Here is a 13,248-nt window from a genome sequence, read left to right on the forward strand (position 1 = left end):
AGGTTGCAACATCGTGCCTTTGATGATTTGTTCTTGGATGTGGGCTTGCAACATTGCGACCTTGGCTGGTTGCTCCACCGGGTTCTTTCTGCAGGATCAGCAACCTGACTCTTGCTTTGTTAATGTCCATGGGAGCTCTTGTTTGAGGCCTACTCGGGCCTGGTGCTTAAGTAGTCTGTTTGGTGCATAGGTGCTTCGATTATAGTAGCATACATTTCCATGACCAGTATCGTGTTTCCATTATACCTCTCATGGTGGTAACGGGTTTCAAGGGAAGCGTGAGCAAGCGTTATAGATGAGTTCATGATGCATCTTGCGTTTCTGCATTCTGAAAGCCTATGTAAAAATAATAAAGATGCACGTCCGTGAATATGCCTGTCGCCTACGTCAGAGCACTGAGTATGTTCTTCGTGTAGATTGGTGTGGAAATGTTAAGTGTGTATACTTGTACAGATGTGCTTCCCGTTGTCTAGGTCGTCATGGCATCTCTAACGACGTGTGGTTTTTAGTCTAGCTGATCCGAGCCGCAGGTGTCGGCATGGCCAGTGCGGGCTGCTGGGCAGGCAGGTGGACACATCCGTATGTTCCTGTACCAGGGTACCTGGTCGTCTGGTAAATGGACAAACTCTTCTCGCGGCGGTTGTCTGGGCCGTGACCCTCTAGGCCAAGCGCGAGAGGTGAAGGACGGGAGCCTGTTCTTCCATTCTCCCACTTCAGGAGGGTTTCCCAGAACAAGTAAACTTAAGCATGTCAGCAAACTTATGCCATGGTCCGATAGTATAAGTGTGGTGGAAAGATTTACAGAAATGGTCAGAAGCTGAAACCACAGTATGGCAAGAAGCAAGCAACGCTGGTGGGGAGGAGGAAGCAGAAACCTTGACAGCTTAGAAGCATTTGGTGGCTACGCTGTTTGGGCCAACGCACGATTGGTCGAGTGATCGGGACTCAGTAGAAAATTTAGACGAAGGACCCCACCTGCAAGGCGCAGGAACAGAAGGTGTGGAAGAATAGGCTCGGGAGGGGGCGGGGGTTGAGTGAGCAGTATATATTTTTTAAGTGAAGGAACTCCGAAATGATGTTAAATGTACTGCAAGTTTGGTTTGTATTGTTGTTAAAATAATAAAAATTGTTTAAAAAAAAAGAAAAAAGGCTATGAATATAGGCCACTGCTCGCTGTTCACGTCCAGTTCTTAAAAGACCATAAGTAGCTTACAATGATGCCATAATCACCTTGTTGTAGCAATATTTCCAAATCATACAGGGAGATCACCTTAATTCCAACAGTTTTCATTCCGCTTATAGGCATTATTAGTTCCTCATATTGTTATGCCTAGTCGGACTTCGACCTTCAACCATATGTTATACAATGCCATCAATAAGCTCATACTATTGGAGTTAATACAATGGAGCCAAAATCGTTCCTGCTTTATATATTGATAGCTATGAACGTGTTTCCCCAACTGGAGGTTAATAACACTCGTCATTTCCTGGCATTCTGTTAGCAGGGGTTTAGCTGTCTCCAATTGCTCTTGCTGATTACATAGACGACAAAGTTGTAATGGAGTTGCAGTCTTATCCCTTCTGCCAGTGATCATTAGTGTAGGTAAGTGTTCAAGCCTTAGTAGTAGTATAAAGTGTCTGAGTCTTACAGCTGGGCATAGCTCTGGTTTCTTTTAAAGTTGTATAATCTGTATCTGTACTGGTAGCTTTTTAATTCTCAGAGATGATCGTAGTTCTCCAGCCAGTCCCAGAGCTCTATACGTTTTCCCAGTGCCTTCTGTGCTTCATCTGGTCACTTCCTACCTGTATTTGCCACCCGATATCGGTAAATAATTTGGACATCCGTTTCTTGGTTGTGCATAGCGAATTTGCCCTTGACATTTCTTGATGGGCTGCTATTAATAGCCCATTCCTTGTGTTACTAATCATTTTCAGATGCCCAGCTGTAAGACTCAGACGCTTCATACTACTACTAAGGCTTGAATGCTTTTAATGAGATCAATCCAAGTTCCAGTCTTATTACTGCCATCGGTGTGCCAGGTGGTAATCCCAATATGGAGTGCCAAAATTTCCCTTCAATCACCTGTAGCCATTTCAAATCTATATCAAGGAGGGCTTCCAAACTGTAAATTATCATCGGGGACAAAACTTGCATATACAGTTGTCACGTGCCCCAGATGGTAAAAACTCCCTGATTGATGGTTAATCGATCGAACAGTGTGGTCAATTGTGCTGCTCTAATAGCACGTGTCTGTTTGCATAGTTTATAGTCACCCGTGATCACTAATTCTATACCCAAATATCGATACTGTGGAGTGCAAGCAATATTCTCTATGCCTACCCTAAGCTGTACATGAGATGTATTCCTCTTGGTATATCTCATGACCTTTGTTTTTTCCAGATGAATTTTGAGGCCATTTTCCTCTGCGTATTCCCAAAGGGCAGCGGTCGACCTTTGTAACCCACTAATAGTGTGATCAAAAATTACTAGGTCGTCCGCATAGGCTAATACAGGGCAGAGAGAATAACCTATTTTAGGGGGACAATTTATTGCAGCACTTATAGCTGCAGGAATGTCATGGGCATAAAGGTTGTGTATTAAAGGTGCCGTAACACAACCTTGTTTGACCCCTCCGCCCCAATTTTGATAGACGCTTCTAGTGGTATGGCCTTCATGATTTAATGTTACTGAAGTATCCTGGTGGAGCAGTCTAAGATAGTAAATCAGGCCCTCGGGGCAGCCCATTCATTTTAGTTTCCATCACAGAAGGCATCTAGGGACAGAATCGAATGCCGCCAAGAAATCTATATAGAGGGCATATAGAGGAGGCTGCCCCCTTGATATTGCTTTGGACTGCAGCAGGTCCATTATCATGATGTTATGAGCCATAGAATATCCCTGTCTGAACCCGCTTTGGAATTTACATAAGATATTGGATTGCTCCACCCAGAGCTGTAAGTCTTTTAATAGAACTGAGGCGAATATCTTCCCCGTGGAGCCTAGCATAGAAAGGAGCCTATAATTACTAGGGTCTAGGCGATTCCCCCTTTTAAAGACGGGAATAAGGACCGCCGTTTGCCACGATCATGGTATTTTCCCTTTTTTTAAGATTTTCTTGAACAAGATGACTAATAGGGCACCCCAGAATTCAGGATGCAATTTCATGACAATATTTGCCAATTCATTCGGGCCTGGAGCTCGGGAAGATTTTAGTTCTTTGATCTTATTCACCACCATTTCGTATGATGCACTGATAGGTGGAATTAATGGTGCGCTGCCCAGTGGGCAAACTCCCTCAATATCTATCTGGGCATTCCGATTTTCTAAGTAAGTTATCCATATAGCAGCCTCAATAGGGTTAGCTAATGGACCTTTCACAGCTCCCCGTGCTTCACCCAAAAGAGACCAAATATTACGGGTCTTTCCTGTGCAGATTGTCTTTACTAATCTTTGCAAGACCGGACCTTGTCTGCCTTTCTTTTCGCTTTAATAATAGCTCTATATCTGTTTTTAATACGTCTTATGTTAGTAAGATATTTATTCAGGGCGCAGGCTTGTTTCTTGGCTTGTCAGTGCTCAGCTCTGAGTGCTCTTGGCATTTCTAATCGTCTTATCATAGGGAGGCGTTTTGTCCCCAGTACTTATCATTGTCCCTATAGGGAGCGCAGCATGCTTGGTAACCAAGTTATGGATCCAGCCCTCAATAGAGTTAATCGTCATCTCCCTAAAATTTGGTAGGAGATGTGATCCATCTATAGCCAATGCAACATTTTTATCTGTCCAACTGATCCTAGTGCCTGCTTTATTTAGCTTTATATTGCCCATGTTACTTCTAGGTAGATCCCTCTCTGTGATGTTAAGCTCACATACCAGTACAGCGTGATCGCTCCATTCATTGTGCATCACTCGCATGTTGTCCACCTTCAGATACATCCTGGGGCAAGCAAATTTATAGTCCAGTGTACTACAGGAGATTCCATTTGACCATGTATGGCAACCAGGGTAATCACTAACGGTTCTGCCATTAATCATGTCCCAAGACTCAAATAGGTGTTCCCACCTGTGTCATTGCGGATCCTTTTTAGTATGTTGCATGGAACTTTTGGCTCTCAATTCACATTCCCAGTCATGTGGCAGTTGCAAATCGCCAACAACAAATACCCCAGTATTTTCCGATTTTATTAACCAAGTTGCCAATAGGTCATGGAGAGCCTCCTACAGTTGTTCCCTTAATATTGCTCCAGGGGGGTTACATAGGCTTACTGGTAGGAATTTTTCCTTTACTCCCCTATTGTCATATGTCACTTCTACAGCAATCATTACTTACTAATTGGGTCTCAATTTGCCTCAAACCAAGTGAGTAAACCACCCCCGTAATTAGGCCTCCATATGGTCTACCCATTTTACCTTTTTTTGCCACGGATTGATAAGTAACAGATTCATCTAATATCAGAGGGTCCATTGCCCATTTTTCTTGGAGGCAAATACAACTATGTTTATCTAGTATTTTAATTGAACCCTGCTGATAGTAGATGAGCAAGACCGCAGCAATTCCATGTCAAAATTGAGAGATCTCATTGTTTAGAAACTTAGAAAGTACCTCAGGTAGCGAATCCGCCAACCATTTTAATACTTGTTGGATATCCGAGACTTCCACCCTCTTACCTTTAAGCAATTTTTTGGGATGGCCCACAGACACAACCTACACCCACAGGTGACTTCAGTAACAAGGGTACTGGGGTCATTAATACCTTACTGTTGGCATATAGAATGCTCTCAACAGTTTTTAAAAGGCAAAGGTTATTAGAACACCAGAAATTACAAATATTCACAAACAGGGCAATTACTTTCAAATAGCACTTAGAAGAGTCATTCAATTCAATAGGCTAAGCCAAAGTCAATGGGCAAAAGTCTTTGTATACGATGCAGCACTTCTGGTAAGTAAATGTAAATGCCTTTGCAAAAGTTCTTAGGAGTTTGATAAAAAGAAGAACCAAATGTAGGGCCACAAGCGGATTAGACTTGTCAGTTGCAGAAGTTACAAGCACTTCCACAGTAAGAGGCAAGTGTTCTTAGGCTAGTTTTACAGTACCTCAGTAAAGAAGAAAAAGATGCAACTAAGACTTCTGTTCCTGTACAGCTCTACAGATCTCACTGTTCCTGTGCCTCAGTCGTGGCGACAAGAGGGAGGACGTCGGGGGACTCCTGCACTGTTTTGGCAGCGTCAAAGCTGGCAATCTGCAAACCTTACTTTCGTTGGCTGTTTCGCGTTTCAGCTTCTTACGGTACAGTAAATAGCAATAACCTGGCTGTGAAGGTGGACTTTCCTCACATCTGAGGTCCCGCACTCAACTGGGGGGGGGGGGGGGGGGGGGGGGGGGGGAAGGGGGTCAGGCTTGGTCGGTCCTGCTTTGTGGGAGTCAAGAGGATCTTCCAAAAGCTTTAGGCCAGCTTACAAGCAACGCACACAAGCTGGTGTCCCTCTCCCTGGCTCTACGGTTTCCTGCAGCAACTCTGAGGAAATTCAACCAGCTCCGAGATGGGTGTCCAGGTGGCTTACTTTGGAGTCGATTGGTCCTACCAACTCAAAAGGGAGAAGTCGTCCTTTGCAGGGCTTCTCCGTCGATGCAAACTTGGTGATTCAGACCTGCAGCAGGGCTTCACCGGGCAAACCAACGGTCCAGGAGTTGCAGCAGCCGTCCTCTTCAAGCTCTTTTTCGGTTCCTTCGTCCAGTGGTCAACTCTGCCTTCCAAGCCAAAGGACTTGCCTTTTATTCAGTTTTCTCCCATTCATTCCAGCCTAGCTGCCACTCACCCAGCAGGGTGGCTGTCCTTGCCGGACTGTCAGCCAGCTAATCGTCACAGAGTGCATTTGGGTCCCCTATGAGACTAGCACAGGGAGTTTCGGGCACCTCCCTCACTTCCTGCCTACCCCAGACACTCTGGAGCCAGAGGAGGGTTTCACTCCTGAAGCCCGCCAAAAGCAAATGAACAAAGAGACTAAACCTGGTTTGGCACGCAGAGAAAAACTTGAAGGAACTTTCCAAAGAAATCACAAAAAAAGAAGGCCGGGGACCATTTTAACAAAGGAGGCTCAGAGTCATTTTGGAAAACATGGCTCCCGCGATTTAACGTTACCGGAGCTGCGAACAGTTTGCGGTCGGGGTAATCATGGTAATTCATTGTAAAACCACTGCCACCAGCCATTCTGAGAGGAAAGGGTAACATGTGAATGCTACATGAGTAACTAGTCCTAGGGGATACCAAGTAACCCCTCCAGCACTCTATTGTAAGATAGGGTGTGCTGGGTCTATAATTTTATAGGACTAAGTGAAGTCAATTTCACTCCACTGCTCTGGGAAACCGTAGTTGATCCCAGAGAAGGCATTTAAGCTTTGGGAAATCTGAAAGACTTCCCTTTGGCACTGCACTGAAGGTGATGTGTGACAATTGGAAAGGATGATGCCTATGGAGTTGGTTAGACTCCATAACCAAAAAGAAACTGTATAAAATCACAGTAAAATACATGAGAGAGTGGGGGAAAAGGGTCTCACTCTCTCCAAGTAAAAAAAAAATCAAGTCCTCAAAATCCAGCAAAGTTGCCTCCAAGTTAGATGGAATTAGCACATTTTTGAGAATTCTCCCTAACAGTTATGTGCTGAACGGATGTCAGTTTCCCCATGACAGATTAGCAAAAAGCCATTGTAGTGAAGCTTAATGATTCACACTGCAAAAAGAACACATGAGATACAAAAATAAAAATGTTTGGGGATCCATAGAAATGGAATGAAGGGGTAAAGAGGAATCTTTCCCAACACTCGCCACTGCCAGACTAGGGACCGGGGGAACTAATCCACCCCTGGATGGGTACTCCTCTCCAGTCTGTTATCCCAGTCGGACAGCCCATGAGCATTGCTAAATTTGGGATCTGGCCTAAACCCGATAGTGAAGCTCAAGGCCTGTAGACTCATGAACCACCTGAGCCACTTTGGATTCTCTCCCTGAATATTCACCAACCACTTCACTGTGTATGCTCACCCTAAGCCTTTGAAGTAGGTGTCCAGTCATTTGGTCGACTGAAAACTGGTCGAATGACATTTGGTCGACGCAATTTGGTCGAAAACCAAATGGTTGAATTTTTTTTATTTATATATTTATTTTTCGGGTTTTCGTTTTTTTAAAAAAAGGGGTTTTTAGAGAAAAAAAAAGGGGTTTGGGGGGATCCCCCCAAAAAAATAAAAAAGGGGTGAAAATAAAAAAAAAAAAAGATTCGACCATTTGGTTTTCGACCAAATTGGTTCGACCATTTGTCTGGTCGACCAATTTTTTTCGACCAAATGTCTGGTAACCTGCATGATGCACATAGCTCTCACCACCAGGGCTACACAGATTTACCCGCGTATTATATATTACTATACATATACTTTTTATAATGATACAGTGCTCATACCATACTCTCTGCTTCCCATAATCCAGGTTTGCCCCTCTTTGGACCAACTGGAACCCTCTATGAATATGGGTATGTATACGGTTGTTGCAAAATATAGTTGTATTCTTAATATTCCAATTTTGAATGGAACCGTATATTATTATGTTATCATTTTTCTTCTCGTCAATGACTTAATTGCCCTATCTGGGGCGATTTCTAAATTGATTGCAACTCTCCTTGTACCGATTTCTTCTTTGTTGACGGTACCACTTTCATCACTATAATGGGTTTGGTTACAATTTTGTACCCATTATTTTTTACTATTCTTGTACCTGACTTGCACTCACAACAGCATTGAGGACGACCTTGTAGGTTGAAACACGTGTCGGCTGTGACAGAATAAACTATTTCTGCACACCTTTGGATTTTTGTGAAATTGAGCTCAGATCTAAACAATGAAGGATTCAACCACGGAATAACTGAGTCTTTTACGCAGTCTATCTGCATGAACATTACTTCACTCTGTCAACAGTTGGAGGAACCCAGGGGTTCCTCTTGTGTAGTTGTGCTGCATTTGAGTACTTTAATTTAGAAGGAATTAAGCGCACCCCCAATAGTCACTCCCCGCTCATTTTTTAGTTATCGAACTCATTGGTGTGTGTGTACCAGTCGTGACTGTGTCTGTATCAGTGTCAGTCTGAGCTGGTTCCTCTACCACAAGTATTGGCTGAGGAATGACAGGGGCCTTATGAGGTTTCGTTGGTTGAGCCAGAGGAGGCCTTGTATGGCTTCTTGCCGGGGCAGGAGGAGGAGCGTTGAGGGGAAGGTCAAGGAACTGATAACAATTTTCCCTGTAAAAACAAAGTACCCATTACTCGATATGACAGAGCAATATTGCAATGAAGCCCCAAAAAGCCAGAGGAAGATTGTCCTCCTCTCTGCATTGCCTGGTACATTTTTCAAATACTTCCCTGAATTTGCACAAGCTGTAATTGCTTAGTTTTTTTGGATTGGATTTTACAGCACACATCCTCAAATAACAAAGACCCTCTCCCTTCCAGGAAATTACATAAAAATATAGGCAGTGACAGAAGCTTTTTCTAAGAGGATGCAGGAGACAGGACAATACAATGTCAGTAACTTGGCAATGCTGTTTCACAAGGTGGCCTCGGGCACAGCACATACCAAGGTGACTCAGGTATGAAGACCAATTTCTCTAGAGGACCCTCTCACCTGCAACGTTGACAGTCACTTCAGAGAGGTGGTCTCCTGTCTGCAAGGGAGTGTATTTCTCAATGAACTCTGTAAGTGACAGGTCGACATGGAACTTGTGCGGATAGGGGTCCTCCTTGGTGCCCTTGAGATGTTGGATTGCCTGTGTTCGGATCTTGTAGTATTGCTAGAATAGGAAGAAAGCAATGGTGAATAGTTGAGAAGGAAAAATATATTTTACTAGTAGCTTTTACAACAAAGAGGAACTACCACCACCTTGTGGGAGGATGGGCAAATACTTTATAATGCCAGCATTTTAAAATATTCTGTTCCGATGTGCAATCAGAGCATGCTTTCAGGCGCTAACCGCAGTAGAAGCCCTTGTATGCTTCTCCGTTCTTCTCACAGCTTCCAGCTTTCTAGCCAAGCAGCAATTCTACAATGGAAACTAGCTGCCAGTGTCAAGGCAGCATGCCAAGCTTCTCCTGTAGTGATCTGTACACACTGGACACTGATCAAGAAGACAAGGACAAGCTGCGTCACAGGAAGCTCCAAGTGAGGTTGCCCTATGTTGAGATGGATTTCTAGAATCTGGCCTGGCGGACAGATTTTAGTAGGCCACCCTAGTTACAGTCAACAGGGAACTTGGAGGTTAGCCAAAACCCAATCAAGGGAAAACATGGAGAGCAGTCAAGGCTAGTGTGAGTGAGGTCCGGGGCAATCAATATGTCCACACATTAAAATACACAATAATTCGGGAATAAAATATGTATTTTAGGCCTTCTACACACACTGAAAAATTAGACTAGTAGGTGATATTGCACAATATTCAATAATAAACATATATACAGTTACCATAGATTTATAAAGAATTTAAATAACAATCAACAAAGGAGGGAAGTGAAATAATGCAGTAAAGATGGAACCAAGACACGTGAATTTCCCTAACTTCAGCAATCCAATCTCTAGGAAGAATGGGGCATTGTACCCAAAAGTCACAATACTTCTCATCAGAATGATATGATAGGTTATTCATAACACGCTTAATACCCAGAGGTTTCTAAGCGCGGACCCGGGGATCAAACCTGTGGTGCTCCGTGTCGTCTTGCTTCAAAGGCGAGCGTGTTGCTCCTGAACTATCCCCCCGAAAGTGATTTGCAGGTAAGTTCTAATGTACTTGTGTTGGTGATAGTACAACAAGGTTACTAAGGTAAGCAATTGTGTTTTTATCTTTGAGAAAATACTACCCAGATTCGACAGACAAAAGGCAGTGGAATGGAAGATTAGGCTACAAAGGGACTGGTTCCCAATGTTATCCTATGGAGGACAGATGGTGGAATAATGCTTTGCCTTTACTTACTGCCCTGACTCAGATCTCTTGATCGGTAGACGGGGCGGGTAGGAGGAATGGGGGGCGGGGGGACGCTGCAGTGGTTGGATTTCCCACCATCATTACCAGCGATGGGTGCCCAGGAGCTGTGGGTGCAAGCACTCTTCCGGTCAGGTACAGCAGCAAGATGCAACCCGTGGGGATGAACAAAATGCAAGATTCAATGATGCAGGCCTCTTCAGGACACTTCACAGGATCGGGACGGGGTGGATAGGAGGCGGTGAGTTGGGGATCATGGAGTTCCAGCGATGGTCGCACACAGGCAACGACCAGTGTCCTTTTCGTCACATTTGAGGAAGCTTCTTTAGGACAAGATCCCTTGATGCTGGGAAGCTAAAATTCGAAGGTAAGGACTTTTACCACAAGCTGGCGGCCACCTAAGTTACAGATGCAACTGCTGAACGGCGATGGTTCTGGTAAAGTAGCCCACCAGAGAGCTAGTCAGTCCATACGCTGGTCCATGTACCCTTCCGTTCCTCCAGAAGGCATCAAGACTGGTTGGTCCCAAGTGTTCAGGGGTTGAAGCACTGCTAACAGTCTTCGGAGATCAAGTATTCCAACAGCGCTTCACAAGGCCAGATGCAGGAAGGGATGCCGGGCCTCTTCAAGGGTCGTCTTCGGATCTTCAGTCGGCCGTTTTTCTATGAGGGATTCTTGGCTTCAATGCAGATCTGAAGAAATGGTTGCAAGAGTCATCTTCCAACCAAAAATCCAGCCTAGAACCAAGTCCAAGCCCACCAATGGTAAGGATCTGCACCATTCAAACAGCCAGCAATTGTCCATTCAGGGACAACTATTGGTTTTACTCATGCCTCAGGGATGTGGAATGGGACTAGACAGTCGCACCCCCTTCCTAGGCCACACAGCCACACACACCCCCCCGTGAGGGGAAGTGCATAACGTTACATGGGATTTCCTGACCTGGCAAGGCAGGAAGAAGGTCAAACTACAATGTGCATTGTCCATTCAGGGACAACTATTGGTTTGACTCATGCCTCAGGGATGTGGAATGGGACTAGACAGTCGCACCCCCTTCCTAGGCGCGACACACACACTCACACTCACACTCTGAGGGGAAGTGCATAATGTTACATGGGATTTCCTGACCTGGCAAGGCAGGAAGAAGGTCAAACAACAAGCGAAAGTCTTGCGGCACGCCCATTTTAGGACAATAGCCATGTTTAGTAGCCATACTTGAATGGGCACACTAAAAATGATACACAAATTGTAAAAATGTATCTGCTGCCACCGGCTTGTCTTTAGGCACATATAAAAGTAACCAAAAATCCCAAGTGTAAAAAGTAACGGTGATATTAAAGTATCAAAATTGCACTGCAGATGCAGAGTATGATGTTCAAAAGTCACAAAACGCATAGCTTTGCCAGTACTGATAGTCTGAAGGACTGGTCAGTTGCCACATAACAAATGAGCAAAAGACAAGGGAAGTGAAGCTGAAGGCTTAATTAAGGTCAATAGCATCAAGCAATAACAAACGCAATGATCAGAAGAAATGATCTGTACAACAATAATGTCTAATTTTACTTACAAAAAGCCATGAGTCAGGGTTGAATGAGTGCACTGAATGGTAAAATGCAGCATAGCTAGGGCGTTAATAGTAACATTAAATATGCTGTTGCTGTTAAGACTGTCATGAATGAGTCATGCATTTATGTATTGAAAATTCTTGAAATTGTTGACACATTTGAAAAATGTTGATCATCAATTAGCAAAAATGCTTTGTGGAACTGCTGGCAAAAACGGTATGGTTTTAACTATAACTTGTGTGGAAGATGTCTGATGCACCATACCAAGATGGCTGCTGGTCTGCACGGAGGTCTCAAACACACCTATTACAGCATTATGCTTCACTAGTTATGTGAATCACGTGATTCAATGTCAGGAGAAAATGGTTTCAGTAACCGTGCGTTGCATTGGAGCAGCAACCAGGCACAGAGATTTGTATGTGACACAACAAGAACTCAAATAATGCATTAAGTTAGCAGAGCGCTGTAGCGAAACATGTGCTACGGAATACACAAAGGTTAGGAGGCAAACTAAGAATGTGCCTATTGCGTTTGTGTCGGTATGTTTTAGATGCTACGTTAATGATCACATTGTGGTAACGGGATCCCATAGTCCAGACAGGAGATAACAGTCTGCATACAGGTGGATGACATTCCCCAAACTATATGTAATGACACATTCAGAACGAGTAAGTATGAATTCTTAAGACACTGGGTATCACAGAGGACCTTTGACTTAACACAATTGAGATGGGTACAAAGTGTAACATATAGTTGTATTAGTCTGTCGGTCTGAATACTTGAGAAACGTATCTTCACAGATGCTGCTACATAACCGTGATCATTAGTGGTAAGCAGAGATATTGCTCTTCCTATTTATAAGCAAAGTATGATTATGAACACAGTGTAAATGTGTGCCGTTTAAGGCTTTAGGAATCGCTGGAATAGAGGGGAGAGGGCAGGAGCCCTTATCCCACAACTGCAGGTGCAGCATGATGACATCCGTGCACCAGAAGGTAGCCGCAGCACCCCCTTCACTCGCTGTGATCACTGTGTTCTGATCACCGTGTTGCAGAAGAACAAGTTACTTAACTGGTAACGTTCTTTCGACTGGATGTTCCTCCAACGTTTTCCACATCTTCGACATGTAATGTCCACAGCTGTGCTGCTTCGAAAAGATTTCGGCAGAGGGCATCCTGCACATAGCCTTGTGGGAAGGCAAGCTGCAATCGCATAGGAAATTCTTCAGAGGGGCAGGCTGGGAGGGCGATGGGGAATACGTTGGAGGAACATCCAGTCGAAAGAATGTTACCAGTTGGTAAGTAACTTGTTCTTCGAATGGATTGTGTCCTCCAACATATTCCACATCTTTGACAGACTCCCATATCAGTGATACTAGAGGACGTACTTGAGACACAACACACCTTCACCGACTGACGAAACGCTACTGCCTCGGGCCTTTGCACCTCATCTTAAATTAAGTCATCTCTGGTGGTGCCGGCTGAATGCCCACTATTAAAGTCTCATCGCCCACCCAGTTTCAGAGTGAGCGTCCCTTGGCCTCATCTGCCATAGGACCGCCTACTAAGAAGTGAACCTTTGTTAAGGATTCACTGAGATCTGTAGGGGGATGCAAGCCAACTTCCTCCACCCAGATTACTCATAGCAAGGAGTTATGGATTTTCTTCACTTT

The 13,248-nt window shown here is 44.2% G+C and overlaps 1 protein-coding gene across 2 annotated transcripts in view; it reads right to left on the minus strand.

Moving 5' to 3' along the window:
• Positions 1 to 13,248, minus strand: part of KARS1 (lysyl-tRNA synthetase 1) — a 273,069-nt gene that overhangs the window by 218,234 nt on the left and 41,587 nt on the right. For both annotated transcript variants that reach the window (XM_069635464.1, XM_069635463.1), the window contains one exon: positions 8,664 to 8,829. In XM_069635464.1, coding sequence (XP_069491565.1) covers positions 8,664 to 8,829 — 166 coding nt within the window. The remainder of the gene's footprint in view (positions 1 to 8,663; positions 8,830 to 13,248) is intronic.

This window comes from Ambystoma mexicanum, chromosome 1q, assembly GCF_040938575.1.
Source record: "Ambystoma mexicanum isolate Mex_15411 chromosome 1q, UKY_AmexF1_1, whole genome shotgun sequence".
NCBI classification, from domain to species: domain Eukaryota; kingdom Metazoa; phylum Chordata; class Amphibia; order Caudata; family Ambystomatidae; genus Ambystoma; species Ambystoma mexicanum.